Source organism: Coffea arabica, chromosome 4e (genome assembly GCF_036785885.1).
Source record: "Coffea arabica cultivar ET-39 chromosome 4e, Coffea Arabica ET-39 HiFi, whole genome shotgun sequence".
Classification (NCBI taxonomy): domain Eukaryota; kingdom Viridiplantae; phylum Streptophyta; class Magnoliopsida; order Gentianales; family Rubiaceae; genus Coffea; species Coffea arabica.
Genome location: NC_092317.1, coordinates 7,335,817 through 7,353,956, shown reverse-complemented (window position 1 = coordinate 7,353,956; position 18,140 = coordinate 7,335,817). Strand labels below are relative to the sequence as shown.

The window sequence follows — 18,140 nt, the reverse complement described above, 5'->3', positions numbered from 1 at the left end:
TAAACATTAGTCAGAGAATCAACATTCTCGTAGATGTGGCTGCCGCAATATCTTAACTTACATGAGCCGTTAAATTGCCGTCTAGGAGGATATTGCCTGGCTTTATATCACAGTGAACCACAGGATATTCCTCTCACTAGTGCAAAATGCCTTTACTTGCGGCACTGTTTTATATTCCTTGAATTACGCTAACTTTTAATAGAAGTTAATAAAAAGTTAGTAAGGTTGCGGCGCTGTGAATTTGCCACGGTCATATTGAGAATTTGAAGAAGCAAATGACGGTTTGGCAAAATTAAACTAAAGTACACGTATACAAAGTCATGAAGTCATTTTGGAAGTAGGTGTAATTTAGAAAACTACATCTACATGGTGCAAACACGTTCTTTTGATAAAACGGGATATTCTTTTCATGTACAAGATTAAAAAGGAGGCCAATATGCTTCATCAACCTAAGGTATCATGCGCTCATATCAGAAACTCTTTGAACTAGAAATGTGCTGTTCTTTCATAACATTTCCCCATGGCTCTGACAGTCTGCTTGAAACAAACTCCTCAGGAACACCATCACATGCTTTCACAAATTGGAAAAGAACACAAAACAAAGGAAGGAACAACATGCAAATAAGCAGGCTCCCATAGATTTACTAGTTTAGAGTGAAGGCAAGTTTTGTCATTATCATATCAAATAAGATGACATGAGATTCCAACTAATTTTCATGTGAGATGGCATCGGTGCGACAAAACGAAGGACATCTGGTTTTGAGCTGTACTTGAGTTTTGACTGGTAATTACTGCCTTTACTTGTATGGATTTCAAGAAACTTTTCAATGTTTGGAAGTACCATCTCTCGACAATGCAGATGAAGTAGGGGAACCTTAGACAAGACACTCCCTTTCTGAACATGCAAACCTTCTGGCCTTCGCAATCTATAGGGTTCCCCACTGTTTGGCTCAAAATCTACTCTAGGCATTTGCTTCCATTTGTGATGAACAAACCAGCCATATTTATAGTCACCCACAATTGGAGTACCAAGAGCTTCAGCACAGTGCACACGAAGCTGAAGAAAGAAGAACAAAGTCAGATAATGTACAATTCCCACAGTAAGCTTTCCACAGAGGTACGTTGAAATAATAACATTGCAGAGGCAAACCATTCAGACTGTAGGGCCTTTAGCAATTATAGGTCAAGCTAATGATATTACGTGTAAGCATCTGCAATATAACAGCACTTGCAAGTACTTTCTTTAATGGTCCAGAAGAGGCATCCAGAGGCAAGATTGGATTGTTTAAGTTTCCAAATTAGGTATTCATGTGTACAATAAGGTGTTAGACGAAGGCAAAGCTGCTCAGGGAATAGAGAGCCATAAAATGTTTGCATGCAGAAGTTGGAATATCAGAGCACTTAAGGACGATGCTACTCCACGGGAACATCAATTAGTGGCCTTTATCCAACTTGTCTATTTATGGAATTACTGCCAAAGCTTCATCTTTCCCATCAATATCCGTTTCTTCAAAAAGCTAATCATACATCTACCTTTTTTTCTGTAAGTGCTATTAACAATTAAAAGGATTGGACCAAAGATGAGATAACTCACAAGATCTAATCAAACGTACAAAACTCAATGAGAAAAAAAAATGAGAAGCACATTTTTACAGTTGTCTGAAGAAGTAAAATAGTTCATGTTATCATTATCTGAACTCTCATTGTCAGGTAGAAGCATACAGTTGAGATCAGCGGGCAAAGAGTGATCCTTACTTTTGAAACACAATTAAACAAGTCTTAACTCTGACCCTAGGATAGGGAACTGAATTATTTCCATCAATCTAACAAATCTCATTTCTGAATAAGCAATAAAGGTTGTAGGCTTTAACTAAAGAAAGAAGCAACGGGGAATAATACCTGATGCTTCCGGCTTGTATGTGGACGTAATTCAATCCATGAGCATCCATTAATCATAGGACCAAGCACCCTATATTCAGTTATGGCCTCTTGGAAAGCTTCAAGGCCTGAACGATTCGCCACTATAACCCTTTCAGTCTTCCCATCATCAAGCATTACCTGCAGTGAAGAAAGAAAGCAAAAGCATCACCAAGTTTGTCTAATACACAGATATTCTGTAGAAGATAATTGAGACTTGAGAGAGAGAGAGAGAGAGAGAGAGAACCTTTGTAATAGGTGCATGAATTAGACCTTCCTTCTCTTTAGGGGAACCTATGACTAGTGCCCAATACCGTTGATATGTTGACTCACAAGCATCACCCCAACCCTAAAGGTCGAATGTTTAATGTATCAAGATGCAAGAATAGTAAAACCAGTTCATGAGACCCTATGCGACTCAAGAAGCACGCTTTCATGAGTAACAGTGCAACCCCTTGAATACATGGGGGAGAAATTTGCAAAAAATAGGTACAGAAAGCTAGAAGCAAAGATAAGGAATGATTTAACATCTATCAAGCCATAACAAGTAGCTCTTAGACTACCTTAGACAAGGATTTGGCCTTATTTATGTCACTGAACAATAAATGGAGATAGGAAATGCTTTCCTTTGTTCTGCCCATCAGGAGGAGGCCGCTGCTTTCTCTGTCAAGACGATGCACCTAAACATGCAAATGAAAAAGCTTTTCCTTCTGAAAATGAAAGAAAGATTGCTATTTGATAATATTGAGCAATAGGTTTTAATTTAAAGATTCATCATCCTGAAGACCAAGGTAATACCAACTTGAATTTATTTACTAGACCCTATAAAGGCATATTCTAGCAATAACAGTTATACCGTTCGTGATGAATAAATCCATCATTTCAAGTAGATGACCTATCAAGAGCTTGGAAGGCTAACAAGCAAGCATGTGTAACATTAATGATTTTTGTCACTTGTCATGATTTAACTTTTGAACCACCATCATTTGCAAAAACAAAAGACTTAATAAGACATATAAGGAATTGTCAAGTTGGTCAAGAGAACTCACAGCAATCAGCCAACATTTAACCTACCAATTTAGGGCCTTCATCATAATCATATGACAATGCAGCGGCAGCCAACGCATCCATGCTGTTGTGAATTGGCAGGTTACCCTATTGCCAAACCATGTATATTAGAATAGGAAGAATAGGAAATGAATCAAGGACAGCACTTTAACACCGCAAAGAGCATAGGAGATCCTAACCTTCACTGGCAGCTTAGGAGGCTTATTCAGCACAAGTATAGCAGAGTCCTGGCATATTTTCCGGCAGATATTAGTTCAGCCAGTTATTTAGAATGCACAAAAGATCTAGAGTTTTCAAACCATAGCGCCAATATTCCACCAATGCAGAACAAAATCAAAAGCATGCAGGGTAATGCACAAGACGGGATCCATAAAGCCCTTGATTTTAAATTTTCTTCATGGTCACTGGGTTCAAAGGAATTCAACCATCAAAAAACGTAGTTGCATTTATTTTCATACACTATAATCAACAAATATCTAATCCATGCACTTAACTCAAATAGAAATAGACAAATACATCAGTAGATGAATAGATGAATATGCCTTGTATTTTACAAGTCTTTGCAAATACTCTATCTCATCTGCATTTGGGTATAGAGTCCCACTTGGTATGATGTCAAACCTCTTGGAAATCTTAGCTTCAGCAACAGAAACAGGTACAGACACTCTTGCCCCCGGCTCCATGGCCTCATTGTGATTAATCTATGAATCATTATACAATGAGATGACACTCAAACTAAACTGAAAACTTAGAGAAAATTAATGAAAAATAGCAATAAGCTGAGGAAACAAAAAAGAAAGCTGGAGAGCATGAATGGCTTGAATTTTCTGCCTCTAAATGTATGAGTTAAGGCTGACAGGTGAGTAGATCATATGAACAGCAGTACCTTCCTCGTCGATTTTGTTTGCATTCCCTGACTCTTCGAGGACATACTGGAATCAAGGCTTTCCATCTGCACCTGCAAGAGAACAATTTAAAGTAAAGGTATCAAGTGACAAATGAAAAAGGTGAACAAGAGGGGAAAATTAAACAATAATAATAAAAAAAAAGGAAAAAGTGAACATGAGAGCGTTATACTGACAAGGCCCTTGTTGAAGTGAGATTGAACGACATCGCCAGGTATGTCATCAAAATAATACTTGAGCCAGCTAATGGCAGTGACGTGACCAGTGGACGAGTTCCTTCCAGGCAAAGGGTGACCCGGAAATGGGGGCAGAGATAGGAGCTGGCGAGGTTTTGGTCCCTTTCTTGGGCGGCCCAGATGGGCTACATTGTTCGTTACTCGTATCACCCGTGGAGGCTGGACCTTTTTGGACCTCGAGTAATGCCGGACACTATAACCACTAAGTTTCACAACCTTATTCCACCACATTCATCCGATACCAAAAGAACAGCGCTAGACCCTCGTCCTTCATCCAAAAACAGCCTCTGTCAAATGATTTGTCTATATTCATTAATCCTATGAGAATTAACAGTGCAACCGCTAAAATTTTGACTGGTTTATAATATGTAAAGAAAAGAAACTGAAGAAAGTGAAAGTAGCTGCGTCAGTTTTTATCAATATGTTGCAGGATGGTGGAGGTAATGGGACTTGAGGGAGGCATGCAGCAAGCCAAGAAATGAAGCATTTTTAACAAAAAAGAGTAATCCGACGACAGCAATACAAGCAAATCATACTAGTTAGCTGCAGCATTTATTCAAATACTTAGTATGCATCAAGAATAGCCCCACATAACCATCCACAAAAGCTCAAGACAGAACATTTATCAATTATTCTAGTATATAACGTAGAGTTACGATCAAATTAACTAGGACAAGTTACCTTCAATACTGGTTACAGAGAACAGAGGACCCGTCAATGCTAACTAAGAGAAGGAAAGGTCGTGGTAGTGTAGTAGTGAGCGTAAGAGGAAAAGTAAAAGCTACCGGACGGAGGAACGAGGGCGGTAATTGTTTCTTGTCCGACGACAATTAGAAGATTTTTATTTTTCTGGAAATACCAATAAGCTTCATAAGTTCGTGCTTCTTTATTTGCCAAAAATACTAATTTCATTTTGTGCCCCTTAAATTTATACCCTACTCTCACTTTGCATCGTACTCCAATTGATAACATTGAATTTGTTTGGATATCACATCATTTGCCAAAAAAAATTAATTTGCTTGCATCATAAACACGTTTTTCAATATATATACATAACCCTCCCTGTGGTTAATAAATAATTTTCAACTTTACATATGTGTATTTTTGACATTTTAGTTGATACCGTTATAAATTACAAATTCCGTTACTTTCACACTTTAATTCAAACTATGAAAGGATTATATATAGCTTTTAAAACTATATAGGAGTTTTATAAACAAACACTAAACCACAAGGGGGTAAAGTGTAATTTGCCCAAATTTTTGTTATGACCTCAAAAAATTTGCAGTTTTTAGCTTTAGTCCTTAGGATTTAAAATTTATTTAGGTAGAGAAAATAAATTGAAAAAAGGTTCAGGCTTATTTGGTGCTCATAAAAAAGTGTGGCAATAAGGGGTTTTTTTTCCCTTTTGTTTTTTGTAACAAAAGACGCATAAAGTTAAATAGTAATAGCAAGTTTGGCAATAAGGTATGTGATTTTGTGCATACCAACATTCTTGAAGCAATTCATTGAAATCAATCGGCATCTTTTCACTGACTGATGTAAATTGTGGAGAAAATCTTTATTGTCTTGCTCAGATTACCACCTTGAGCAAATCAATGAATCAAAGAGTTAGCTTTTGCCTCCTTTTTTTTTCACTAGTTGCTTAACACGTCAAATAACACTTCACTAAGTAAAAAGGCATTGTGTGGTAATCCACCACCTTCACTTGTGTGACGTGACAATTTTGCACGCAATCAATCATCTTCTTCATATAAATTCGAAAAATCTACTCACAGAAAAATAAAAAATTTGCACAAGAAAAGATTTTGGTGAAGTCATTCTTTTTACGGGGTGGAACTAGAATTGGATACGATTTTTCTGGGGGCTGGCTCCTTCAATTAAGGAGGGATCGAGTCATAAAACACTAGATCAGACATATGTCGTGCACCCTCTTTTGCCGAAGCATCTGCGGATACGTTGCTCTCACGCAGCATGTGTTGCACCTTCACTTCTTGGAATTCTCCTAATAGTTCCCTGCAATCAAAGATAAGGGGCTATAAAACATTAGTAAGGGGACAATTCTTGGTAAGAAGACACAAAAAGTAGTTTGAGAGTCAGTCCCTGTGATGATAAGGTCTGTGATAGGTTGAAATCCAATGGCAGTTTAATTCCATTGCCGATGGCCTAAGCTTCAGCAGTAGCATAAGTAGCAACTCTTATGTTTCTGCTAAAACCAGCAATCGACAATCCGAGGTGGGCTGGTGTCATTCGTCGTTAATTTGTTAGCAAGATGGAAGAAGAGAAAAATGAACTTTTAGAGCTAAGCAGTGCAGAGAAAGGGTTTTGTTCGAGTAAAAGTCTTGGTTCTGAAAAGTTGGAATTAACAGTTGATCAAGTGATAGAAGAATATGTGGGATCATTTGGATTTTCACAGTTGTTGCACGTGTTCTTGGTATCATTGGCATGGATTTTTGATGCCCAGAGTACTTTAGTCACTATTTTCGCTGATGCTCAGCCAGATGGATGGAGATGCATTAGCTCATCATCATCATCATCTTGTAGACTCACAAATATCAGTTCTGGAGATGCTGCTTCAGTTTGCGGATTGAAGCCTGGAACCTGGGAATGGGTGGGTGGTAATACAAGTTCAACCATTGCTGAGTGGGGATTGATTTGTGACCGTAAATTTCTTGCTGCGATGCCAGCTTCATTCTACTTTCTTGGATCTCTCGTTGGTAAATCTTCCAAATTCACTTTCATTCTGTTGTACATTGTGTTCTCTGCTCATGACGTTGTATTATTCCTTGTGCCATGAATCATAAGCAGCATATTCCAATCTTATGCTATTTAAGTCATTTCTGTTCCAAATGGACGTTAAAGTTACTTAAAGTTGGCAATTTTTGCTTTCATGCTTTGCTTTTTTGCGCACCTCTATACCCTGTTTTCCACCTTTACTGCTCTCTGATTATTTACTGCTTCCTCATTTCCTTTCGAATTCCTTGACAAGAATTTCGTATGTGTGATTTTCTGTACAAAAAAAGTTGATGCATGATGCATCAGCCCAGCGCTACGTCATTTTTTGTTCTGATGCTTAAGATCCAGAGCAGTAGGCATTCCTGGCTCAAGTAGCTTAATATATCAGTCTCTATTCAGAATCCAAAATTTGATGATGTTTAATCCAGGTGCTTCTGTCTATGGATACCTAGCTGATGCATTCTTGGGAAGGAAAAGAGCTGTGCTCATCTCATGCCTCCTAACTTCGATAACCATTTTTCTCACCTCTCTCTCGCCAAATATATGGCTTTATTCACTCCTCCGGTTTGCAAATGGCTTTTCTCGGTCAGGCATTGGCATATGTAGCCTTGTACTAACAACAGAAGTTGTCGGTGTCAAATGGCGCGGTCAAGCTGGCCAATATGGCTTCTTTTTCTTCGCGGTGGGCTTTGTTTCAATTCCCCTAATTGCATATCCCAGCAGGAATTCTTGGAGAAGTTTATACAAGATTATCTCATTTCTGCCCCTTGTCTACTCCATTTTTGTACTACTACCATTTGTATCAGAATCTCCACGATGGCTTCTCGTTCGAGGAAGAAGCAAAGAAGCTCTAGATGTATTAAGAAGATATGCAAGGCTCAATGGGAGAAAAATACCTCCCAATCTGTGCATATCAGAACCATCTGTTGCTACTCAAGAGACTAGTAAAGGGGAAGAAGTCTTGCAAGAAAGGACTCTGTGGAACACAAAATGGGCTGCCAAAAGGATGGCTTTGGTTATGATGACAGGCTTTGGGATTGGATTTGTTTATTTTGGAGTTCAACTCAATGTTGAGAACCTAAACTTCAATTTATACTTTGCAGTTGCAGCAAATGCAATGATGGAGATTTCAGCAGTATTCATTGGTGGTGTGCTCCTGAGCGTGGCTAAGCGCCGGCTAATATTTTCGCAATTAGCTTTCATTGCTGGACTTTCAAGCATTCTTTGCATACTATTTTCAGGTGGGAAACAAGGAATTCTGGATAAATCAGGAGGAAGCTGGCCAGAATTTGATCTTGAAGCAATAGAATTCATGGCTGCATCAACTGCATTTAATGTCTTGTTTGTTTACACTCTGGAACTTTTCCCTACAAATGTGAGAAGCTTTGCTGTTTCTGTGCTAAGACAAGCCATGGTGTTAGGGGCCTCCATTGCTCCTCTGCTGGTGGCTGTGGGCAGATACAGCCCAGCTCTCGCCTTCCTTATATTCGGGGCGCTGTCCATTTTCAGTGGATTGATGATTTTGTGGCTGCCGGAGACCAGAAACTCCCCTTTGTATGAGACGCTGGAGCAACAAGACCAAGAGGGGCAGCTCAATTCTGCTCCAAATCACTTGGAAACTGAGCTCAGCAAATGAAGCTCACCTCTATGTAAAACAGCGGCCGATTTAAGGTGGGGGCACTGGAGGCACGGCTTCACTGCCCTCTTAAATTCCTATAGTACCCATAGAATTTTGATATAATTTCAACAGTGCCTAAGAGTTTTCTTACGAAGGAAGTGAAAGAATTACATGATTCTCTAAGTTGGTTTATGAATTAATATTCTAAAAGGATACGTGGGACACAAAATTTCATTTAAAATAAGCTAAAAAAAGGTTTTTCATTTCAATTTGTTGGTGAATATTTTTGTTTTACTTAAAAAACTAGAAAAAAAGTAGGCAAAAATTTTTTGGGTTAATTTTGTCTCCGCTGAAAATTTTTTCTGGCTCCGCCACTGATGTAATATGCTCTTTCTTTGCAACTTTGACATGTACCCCAACCTAAAGTGCTTAATGACACAAAATATTACCATGAACAGTTCTCTAAATTCAGACAACTTTCTTAAATTACCTTAATCTGTGGTTCACAATTTTATAAGTTCTTAACCCTGTTAAATTTTGCTTTAAAAAAAAAAAGAAAGATGTTTTTCACTTCTATACATGTAGGTTCACCATTTTCCCTTTACTATAGGTTCAACTTGATATCATTATGGAAGTTTTTTAGGTCACAAACTCACAATAAACAACATAGTCAAATGTAGCATAGGGTAATTTTTTTAAAAATCTTTTTCTTAAAAAATAGAAAACATGATTTTAACTAGCAATTAGTTCTCAGCTTTAAAAATAAAATCTTTCTTGTCATCTTTGTATTCACTTATTACTCTTTTTTCAAAGCAGCAGGACTTTTTCCTTTAAAGGCGCCAAAATGAATAAAAGCGCCACCATCTAACGGCTCTTTTCACCATGGCTGTGTGTTTTAGCAGTAGTATTAATCAAGCCAGAAAATTACTCCAAACCCACACAACTTCTTCTTCCTCTCCATTAGATTTACCAAGAGTCGCCTCAACAATCCAAACTGTTGTTAACGACGTCGTAATAGATGCCCAGAGAATTAAAACTGGTTTCGACCCGGCTGCATGTCGCTCTAATTATCAGCTTGAAAGACTAGTTAACAAAAGCAGAGTATCCGAAGCCCGCCAATTGTTCGACCACATGCCTAACAAAAATACATACTCAATTAACACGATGCTTTCGGGTTACGTGAAATCAGGAAACTTGAACAGTGCAATGCAGTTATTTGATAATATGGTTGATCGGACTGCTGTGTCTTGGACTATAATGATAGGGGCGTACTCGCAGAAAAACCAGTTTAAATCTGCTTTTCGCCTTTACGCGGATATGTGCAATGTAGGCGCAGAGAGGCCTGATGAAGTGACTTTTACAACTTTGTTATCAGGTTGTTCTGATGATTCTGAGGCCCTGAAAGAGGTGGTTCAGGTTCATGGACATGTAATAAAGATGGGATTTGATTCAGAACTAAGAGTTGGCAACAGTTTAGTGGATTCTTATTGCAAGTGTCGTTGCCTTGACTCTGCATTATTTCTGTTCAGTGGGATGTTGGAGAGAGATTCCGTGACTTTCAATGCAATGGTAACTGGGTACACAAAATGCGGGATGAATGACTATGCAATAAAGCTCTTCTTCCAAATGCGGGATTTGGGCTTGAAGCCTTCAGATTTCACCCTTGCGGCTGTTTTGTGTGCCAGTGTAGGGTTGGATGGTGTTGCTCTTGGTCAACAAGTTCATGTGCTAGCCATTAAGAGCAACTTAGTTCGGGATGTTTTCGTTGCCAATGCATTGCTGGATTTTTACTCCAAGCATGATTGTACAGATGATGTTGAGAAATTGTTTTATGAGATGCCTGAGTTGGATGGTGTTTCTTACAACATACTTATCACGGGGTATGCAAATGATCAACAATACAAAGAATCAATCAATCTATTCCAAAAATTACAGTTCACGAGGTTTGATAGAAGGCAATTTCCTTTTGCAACAATGTTAAGTGTGGCAGCATATTCACTCGACCTGGAAATGGGAAAGCAAATTCATGCACAGACCTTAGTTACAACAGCAATCTCAGAAACTTTAGTGGGCAATGCCCTTGTTGACATGTATGCGAAATGTGATAGATTTCAGGATGCCAATATTTTGTTTGGAAATCTGGCTTGCAGAAGCCACGTTCCTTGGACAGCTATCATCTCAGCTAATGTTCAGAAAGGATTATATGAAGAAGCCCTTAAGCTGTTCAAAGACATGCGTAGAGATAGTTTTTGTGGTGACCAGGCAACTTTTGCAAGCACGTTAAGAGCCTCTGCAAATTTGGCTTCACTTTCACTTGGGAAACAATTACATACATGTATAACTAGGTTGGGGTTCATGTCAAATGTCTTCTGTGGCAGTGGACTTCTTGATATGTATGCCAAATGCGGATCCATGAAAGATGCAATTCGGATATTTCAAGAGATGCCTGTGAGGAACACAGTCTCTTGGAATGCTTTGATCTCGGCTCATGCTCAGAATGGGGATGGTGAAGGGACTTTTAGGTCCTTCAGGGAAATGATTCAATGCGGTTTTCCACCCAACTCAGTCAGCTTTCTCAGTGTCTTGACAGCTTGCAGCCACAATGGACTTGTTGAGGAAGCGTTGAGGTATTTCAACTCCATGACAGAAACCTACAATCTTGTGCCAAGAAAAGAACACTACGCATCTCTGGTTCACGTCTTGTGTAGAAGAGGAAGGTTTAGTGAAGCAGAGAAAGTTATTGCTGACATGCCATTTGAGCCAGATGAGATCACATGGTCATCAATTCTAAACTCATGCAGGATCCATAAGAATAAAGACCTCGCAGAAAGGGCTGCTGAACAACTCTTCAATTTAAGCATTCTTAGAGATGGTGGTGCCTATGTCTCAATGTCCAACATCTATGCGGAAGCAGGAGATTGGGAAAATGTAGCCACTGTAAAGAAGGCTATGAGGCAACGAGGAGTAAAGAAAGTGACTGCATATAGCTGGGTTGAAATTGAGCACAAAGTTCACATGTTCACTGCAAATGACATGATTCATCCAAAAATTAAAGGGACTCGGGAAAAGATCAATGAATTGTGGAAGCGAATGGAAGAGGAAGGTTATAAACCAGACACAAGTGTTGCACTTCATGATGAGGCCGATGAAATCAAAATAGAATCCCTTAAATACCACAGTGAAAGGTTAGCAATAGCCTTCGCATTAATAAGTACACCAGAGGGATCACCAATACTGATAATGAAGAATTTGCGAGCATGCCCGGATTGTCATGCTGCAATCAAGGTAATCTCAAAGATTGTTGGGCGGGAAATTACCGTCAGAGATTCAAACAGGTTTCACCATTTCAGGGATGGCTCTTGTTCATGTGGTGATTACTGGTAAACTGGTTGATTATCACCAACAAACCTCATCATATAGGCATTAAGCTCCAAAAGTTGTATGGTGGGAGTCACCCTTCAATTAATTGACAAAATTCTTCTGTCAGCTCTAATGTGTTTTTGGCTCCTAATCCAATTTTGGCAAATTGAATACACACACAGTTACTACTCAAGTTGGAGCACTAAACAGGAAAATCAAGTAGATACTAGTCTTCAATTCATTAACAGCTCTATGTATGGAGGTAGATTAAAAAAAAAATACAAGAAAAAAAGAAACCCAAAATATAATCAAATAGGAACTAGGGTTTAAATGTTGTAGTAATAATTCAACTATTTACAGTAACGGTCAGCTTTTTTCTTGGTGCGGTCATCAAGGGCTTCTTCAACGGATTTGGATTTAGCAGTCGGGTCGTACCCGAACTTCTTAGCTTCAACTGGGAACAATTCATCGTACTTCATCTTCTTCGCCGCGTCGATGGTGTAAATCTCTCCCGCACCCGAACCCGAACCCGTAGCTGACGGGTCGTTGATTTGATTTGGATCCTTGGCCAGGAGGTCGTCTTCGTTCGAGGACTTGTTCTTCTTCTTTTTCTTCTTCTTATCTATATCCTTGCTTCGCGTGGCGAGAACTCCTCCCTTGAATGTTAGCCTCCCTCCTTTCACTCTCTCGTATGCGTCCGACATCTCTCTCTCTCACAGTCGCACAATGGTTCTGGGATTGCGAAGCAATTGATTCGCTACCGGAACGGCGTTTATAGAGGAGATAGTTGGCTGTCAAATGTACATCCCGCTCCAAAAGTTGTACTCCAAGAAGGGGTTTATACGTGCTGTTTCTATATCCTAAGAGAAAATTTTCCTGTTCTTTCTCGCGTTCAAGTTGGGATAAATTGTTACAGTAGTCCTTGACATACTTTATAATCTGAATTTGGTACCCTATAAAACAAGGTTAAGTTTTTAACTTTTGGTCCCAAATGTTTACCGGTAATGTCATTATTCTCCATGTTTTTTTTTTCGAAATGATATTAGTAATATATTGATCATCAACTAATCTTTACACTTGGAGCAAAGGCCCCTCTTTCTATACAAAAAGTGCTCAATAGCACAGAGGATTGATCCATTCCTCATCATGTATGATGCCTAAGGCATACTCACCAACTGTAGTATTAACATGATTATTATTTTTAGATATAACACCAAAAGAGCACATTTGAAACAAAGCTTTCAAGCTAAGAATATCCTCAACTAGAGTATGCAGTTTGATATTTGATGCATTAGTCGCACTAATTTGCTGATGTAGGTGTTTGTTGCAGCTCTGTATGTTGACTTTTCTCCAGCCTTTGACAACTAATTTACTCATAACTATCTTGATAGCCTCAGCCTCGTCCAATTGTGGACAATTGTAGCTTTTTTCATGTATAGCCCAAGCTGCAACAATAACATTTCCTTCAGTCATAGTAGTCACACCTATGCCAACCTCTTTACTGTTCGGTTTGCTTAGTGCAGCAATCTTAACTTGGATCACCTCTGCATTCTCTTCTTCTATCCTTGGCATTTGGTTAGCAGTTGTTTCTGCTGTGCTCACTTGCTCCTTCTGTTTGTAGGCTTCGCAGAACTCCATCCATTCTTCTTGAGCTTTTTTTATTGTTGTCATTGCATGCCTTTGTTTGTTGTTGAATTCCCACTCATTTCTGCTTTTCCATACTTGCCACAAGATGTTAACTGTTAGACCAAGGTGTTCTTCACCATCCTGCCTAGATTTAGCTCTTGTAATTTCAGTCCACCAGGCCTTAAAACAGCCTTGTTTATCCTTAGCACCCCCCATTGTATTGGTGCTATATGCCATACCTGCTTAGCCTGTCTACAGTTCAACAACATATGTTTCACCGTCTCTACCCCTTCACCACATGCTTTATAGATGGGATCTTCTTTCTTAGTCCTACTAAAGATTACTTCCTTGACTGAGAGAGAATTATTGATGCATTTCCACATGAAGGTCTTCAGTTTCTGTTTGATGTTTAGTTTCCATAGGCAAGACCACATCTGTTTTGCTGCATTATGTGTACTAGGACCAGCACCCTTATAGCCAACCTTTTCTTGTGTTTCCTTCTCTTTCATACGTACCTTGTATCTTGTACTCACTTTGTACTGCCCTGTAGGAGAGTGTATCCAGAAATTATTGTCCTCCTTTCCTGCTAAGCTGATAGGAATGCTTAGGATTCTTTCTGCATCCTCACTATTAAACGTTCTGAACACTTCCACTCTATTCCACCTCTTCTGAATGATTAAGTCTTGAACTTTCTGCACTTTGCATTCTGGAGGTTTGGGTGTTGAGGGCCTTCCTTCTTTGTTTCCAATTATCCACTTGTCCTCCCAGATATCTGTCTTACAACCATTTCCAATTTTCCTCCAGGTGCCCTCCTCAACAAACTGTTTAGCTCCCATTAGGCTCTGCCAGATCCATGAAGCATTCTGTGGACACTTGCAATTAAAGAAGGAGCCAGTAGGGTAGTATTTTGCTTTCAGAACCTTGGAGATAAGCAAGTTTGGATTTACAAGTAATCTCCAAATTTGCTTACCAAGCAAGGCTCTGTTAAAATTGACCAGGTCTTTGAACCCAAGTCCTCCCTGGTTCTTGTTTTGGGATATTCTCTTCCAGGAGCATTGATGCATCTTCTCCTTTCCATTAGTGTCTCCCCACCAGTAGCTTGCCATTAGTGCACTGATCTCTTTGCACAGTTTCAGAGGTAGTTTAAAGCATGACATAGTATAAGTTGGCATTGCTATAGTCATTGCTTTTAACAAGACCTCCTTCCCTGCTTGACTTAGCAATCTCTGCTTCCAGCTTCCAAAATTCTTTTTAATGTTGTCTCTGATGAATCCAAAGATTTGGTCCTTTGTCCTTGTTATCACCATTGGTAGCCCCAGGTATTTGCCTTGGTTGACCATCTGGATATTCCCCAGTCTGCAGCATACTTCTAGCTTTTTACCATGATCCATATTTTTGCTGAAGAAGACAGAAGACTTTTCCAGATTGATCAACTGTCCAGAGCTCTTTTCATATGCCACCAGGATCCTCCTCAACTCCTCAGTTTGTTTGGTGTTTGCTTTACAGAAAATTAATGAGTCATCTGCAAAAAATAAATGTGTTAGTCTAGGCCCATTTCTACTGATTTTGAGTCCATAAATCTTCTTTTCCTCTTCAGCTCTTTTCAGCAGATTTGAGAAGCCTTCTAAACACATAGGAAGAGATAGGGTGAGAGAGGATCACCCTGTCTTATTTCTCTTTCTGGTACAATATATTCCTTAGCCTCACGATTAATATTGAAAGAATAAGAGACTGATTCAACACATTTCATAATCCAGCTAATCCACCTGCTACTAAAACCCATTTTTTGCATCATGGCCCTCAAAAAATGCCATTCCACTCTATCTTAAGTTTTAGACATATCTAGCTTAACAGCCATATATCCCTCTTTTCCTTGCCTTTTATTTTTCAGGAAATGCATGTATTCATGAGCTAAGATAACATTGTCTAGGATCTGTCTACCAGGAATGAAAGCAGATTGGATTTTACTAATACAGATATTTAACATAACTTTAAGCCTATTAGCCAGTATTTTGGATATCACTTTATAAAGCACATTACACAAGCTAATAGGCCTATAATGCTTCAGATTGACAGGATCTTTAATTTTTGGGATGAGGGATATTAAGGTATGATTCAGGGTTCTAGGCATGGAATTGGAATGAAAAAAGTTCTGGATAGCCTGGACTACCTCATGTTTAATAGTAAACCAAAATTTCTGAAAAAAAATGGGGGTCATACCATCCATCCCAGGAGCTGTATCAGGAGACATAGAGAAAATTGTTGTTCTGATTTCTTCTTCATCAACACCTCTAGCCAGTTGATCATTCATGCTAGCCGTAATGGTGGATGGAATACCTCTAAGGATCTCCTCTGGGCTACCATTCCAATTACTAGTGAAGAGCTGCTTGTAGTAATTTGCCACTTCCTCCCCTAACTCTTGCTCATTCTCAGTCCAAGATCCATCTTCCCTTTGCAGATTCAACATTCTGTTTCTCCTCCTCCTTCCTTTGACTTGAGCATGAAAGAATTTAGTATTCTTATCCCCCTTCTTTATCCAGTTTAGTCTAGCTTTTTGGTGCCAATACAGTTCCTTCTTCTTGTAAGCCTCTTTCAACTGCTCTTTCAGACTCACTGTCTCTTTCCTGGTGCCATAATGAGTGCTAGACTGAAGCTTCTCCAACTGACTTTTGATTTGAATGATCTTCTTTTTAGCATTACAGTTGGAGTTATTTTTCCACTTTAATAACTCAATTCTGCAGTTTCTGATTTTGCATTTGACCCTAAACATTCTTGATCCCTCACAATCTTTTTCCCATGCATTTCTGATCACATCCTGGATCCCTTCTCTTTTTAGCCATCTTTTGTCAAAATAAAATCTTCTTTTCCTCTTCCTAGTATCTATCATTAACATGCTATGGTTAGATGCAAATGTGTCAACATGTTTGCATTTGGCTTTATCAAAAACAAGTGACCAGTCTATACTACACAGGCCTCTGTTTAGTCTTTCTCTGACTTCTCCTACATCCTCCCAATTGTTACTCCACGTCCAGAGGTTCCCCTCAAAACCAATGTCAATCAATTGGTTATCATTTATAAAGTTGTTAAAATCTGTGAAACTCTTCTCTTCTCTCCATCTACCTCCCCACTTCTCCTCATTTGACAGAATGTCATTAAAGTCCCCGGCTATTATCCATTGTTCTCCCCATAATTTTTTCCTATCTTTCACAACCTTCCACTAACTCTTCCTGATCAGATTGTCACAGCTTGCGTATATACCAATGAACCACCATGTTGTCTTTGTCTCCCTGTCTTCCACATGAGCTTCTATAGTAAAGGCCATTTTAATTATCTCTTTAATTTTTACTTCATCTTTTCACATCAGAGCCATGCCCCTAGATCTATTCATTGATTCCACAACACAACTACTCTCGAAATTCAACTTCTCTCTCACTCGCTCCATATATCTACTCCTATTTTTAATTTCGCTCAAGAACAGCATACTTAGGGAGAAGAGGTTGGAAACCTCCCTCAAATGGGCAATTGTCCTGATGCTTCCAAGTCCCAACACCTTGGCAATTCCACACCAGAATCTTCATTGAGGTTTGGGGGCCCAGAGTAGGCTAGTCCCATCCCCCTCTTGTGCCTGAACATTATAGCAAACCTCAAGACACCCTTTGTTTCTTTTACCCCCTATCTCCTTGCCTTCTGCATCTTCCATTTCCTCATCACATAATTGAAACTTCCTTTTACCTTGTACTCCTGAGTCTTTGGTATTGGTGCAAATCTCCTTCAGAGGTGTTCTTCTCTTAGTAGGAGATCTAAGTTGTTTCTTCAATCTCCTATTTTGTCTTGTAACAGCTTCCTTCTTTTTGTCCTCAACCATTAGGTCCATAAAAGTTACCTCACCTGGCATATTCTCAGTTGTTCCTCCTTCCTCCTAGTTCTCTATTACTTTAGCCAATTCCTGCTCACTAATCTCTACATCTGTCTGGCTCACTTCTTGGGAGTACTCCTTCATTTCCAACTTGGCGGGGGCCTCTTCCCTGGCAGAGAGCTCCCTCAAAGCCCTTCCCTCTGCCTTCTCAGACTCCATGTTCAGCTTGTCTAGAGATGCTACAATGGTTGCTTCCTTTACCTGACTATTTACCATAGCCTTCGAGGCTGAACTTGGATTGCTATTCATAACACTTTCCTCTTTCTCTTTTCTGAGAACCTGATTCTGTAACTCCACTGCATTGCTTAATGCACCCCCTTGATTTATATATGGTACACTGCTGCCCTGACCAGGGTCCAGTTGTTTTTGTTTTACCACTTCAACCCAGTTCCCATTATGTAACCTCCAGTGATGCTTATCACTGGGTGCTCTCCTGACCAGTTGTTCTTTTTGAGGTGAGTTTCTTCTATTATCATTTCTAGCTCTCATCCACGTACCATACTGATTTTCTAAATGCCCTCTATCTACAAGGACCAGTCTCTTGCAGTTTCTCTCACTATGCCCTACAATTCCACAATTGTAACAGAAATCTGGACACCTCTTGTACTTGAAGCTTACCCATTTTGTAGAACCTTCCACCTTAACTATTGATCCCCTTAGTAAGGGTTGGGATATATTAGCTACCACCAGCAGCTTAATATGCCTTCCTTCTTTGCTACCCGTCTGAGGGATGATTACCTCTTTCACACCATTGAATA

General features: G+C 39.3%; 5 protein-coding genes across 7 annotated transcripts; 2 read left to right on the top strand and 3 right to left on the bottom strand.

Moving 5' to 3' along the window:
• Window positions 1-480: 480 nt before the first annotated feature.
• Window positions 481-5,024, bottom strand: LOC113742039 (RNA pseudouridine synthase 3, mitochondrial-like). 3 transcript variants are annotated; one of them, XM_027269723.2, is made up of 10 exons: window positions 4,808-5,023; window positions 4,067-4,413; window positions 3,872-3,943; window positions 3,528-3,686; window positions 3,165-3,212; window positions 2,992-3,072; window positions 2,481-2,597; window positions 2,165-2,266; window positions 1,900-2,058; window positions 481-1,057 (listed from the first exon to the last, which is right to left on the bottom strand). In XM_027269723.2, the coding sequence occupies exons 2-10, from the start codon at window positions 4,355-4,357 to the stop codon at window positions 677-679; spliced, it is 1,410 nt and encodes a 469-aa protein (XP_027125524.1). In that variant the 5' UTR covers window positions 4,358-4,413; window positions 4,808-5,023; the 3' UTR covers window positions 481-676. The 3 variants fall into 3 exon arrangements, with proteins under 3 accessions (XP_027125524.1, XP_027125525.1, XP_027125526.1); XM_027269724.2 differs by having other exon boundaries at window positions 4,067-4,394; XM_027269725.2 differs by lacking the exon at window positions 2,481-2,597 and having other exon boundaries at window positions 4,808-5,024.
• An 823-nt stretch (window positions 5,025-5,847) lies between these two features.
• Window positions 5,848-8,663, top strand: LOC113742038 (organic cation/carnitine transporter 1). Its single transcript, XM_027269722.2, has 2 exons — window positions 5,848-6,843; window positions 7,291-8,663. Exons 1-2 carry the CDS (start codon window positions 6,399-6,401, stop codon window positions 8,496-8,498), a joined length of 1,653 nt encoding a protein of 550 aa, XP_027125523.1. The 5' UTR covers window positions 5,848-6,398; the 3' UTR covers window positions 8,499-8,663.
• A 694-nt stretch (window positions 8,664-9,357) lies between these two features.
• On the top strand, window positions 9,358-11,916 carry LOC113740656 (putative pentatricopeptide repeat-containing protein At2g01510). The gene has a single exon (XM_027268198.2). The coding sequence runs from the start codon at window positions 9,363-9,365 to the stop codon at window positions 11,862-11,864; it is 2,502 nt and encodes an 833-aa protein (XP_027123999.1). The 5' UTR covers window positions 9,358-9,362; the 3' UTR covers window positions 11,865-11,916.
• Window positions 11,917-12,043: 127 nt separating this feature from the next.
• Window positions 12,044-12,717, bottom strand: LOC113742058 (uncharacterized). The gene has a single exon (XM_027269759.2). The coding sequence runs from the start codon at window positions 12,542-12,544 to the stop codon at window positions 12,191-12,193; it is 354 nt and encodes a 117-aa protein (XP_027125560.1). The 5' UTR covers window positions 12,545-12,717; the 3' UTR covers window positions 12,044-12,190.
• Window positions 12,718-12,953: 236 nt separating this feature from the next.
• Window positions 12,954-17,361, bottom strand: LOC113740655 (uncharacterized). The gene is made up of 4 exons (XM_027268197.2): window positions 17,110-17,361; window positions 15,687-16,677; window positions 13,706-14,988; window positions 12,954-13,607 (listed from the first exon to the last, which is right to left on the bottom strand). Exons 1-4 carry the CDS (start codon window positions 17,359-17,361, stop codon window positions 12,954-12,956), a joined length of 3,180 nt encoding a protein of 1,059 aa, XP_027123998.2.
• Window positions 17,362-18,140: the final 779 nt, after the last annotated feature.

Coding starts and splice junctions, on each gene's coding strand:
- LOC113742039 (XM_027269723.2), bottom strand. CDS start 4,357: ATGTGGTGGAATAAGGTTGTGAAACTTAGTGGTTATAGTGTCCGGCAT. Junction 3,213..3,527: donor AAAGACTTGTAAAATACAAG/GCATATTCATCT, acceptor AAAATATGCCAG/GACTCTGCTATACTTGTGCT. Junction 2,267..2,480: donor AGGCCAAATCCTTGTCTAAG/GTAGTCTAAGAG, acceptor TTCGACCTTTAG/GGTTGGGGTGATGCTTGTGA.
- LOC113742038 (XM_027269722.2), top strand. CDS start 6,399: ATGGAAGAAGAGAAAAATGAACTTTTAGAGCTAAGCAGTGCAGAGAAA. Junction 6,844..7,290: donor CTTTCTTGGATCTCTCGTTG/GTAAATCTTCCA, acceptor TGTTTAATCCAG/GTGCTTCTGTCTATGGATAC.
- LOC113740656 (XM_027268198.2), top strand. CDS start 9,363: ATGGCTGTGTGTTTTAGCAGTAGTATTAATCAAGCCAGAAAATTACTC.
- LOC113742058 (XM_027269759.2), bottom strand. CDS start 12,544: ATGTCGGACGCATACGAGAGAGTGAAAGGAGGGAGGCTAACATTCAAG.
- LOC113740655 (XM_027268197.2), bottom strand. CDS start 17,361: ATGCCAGGTGAGGTAACTTTTATGGACCTAATGGTTGAGGACAAAAAG. Junction 14,989..15,686: donor TACAGCTCCTGGGATGGATG/GTATGACCCCCA, acceptor TATTTTTTGCAG/ATGACTCATTAATTTTCTGT. Junction 13,608..13,705: donor ACTGTAGACAGGCTAAGCAG/GTATGGCATATA, acceptor AAATCTAGGCAG/GATGGTGAAGAACACCTTGG.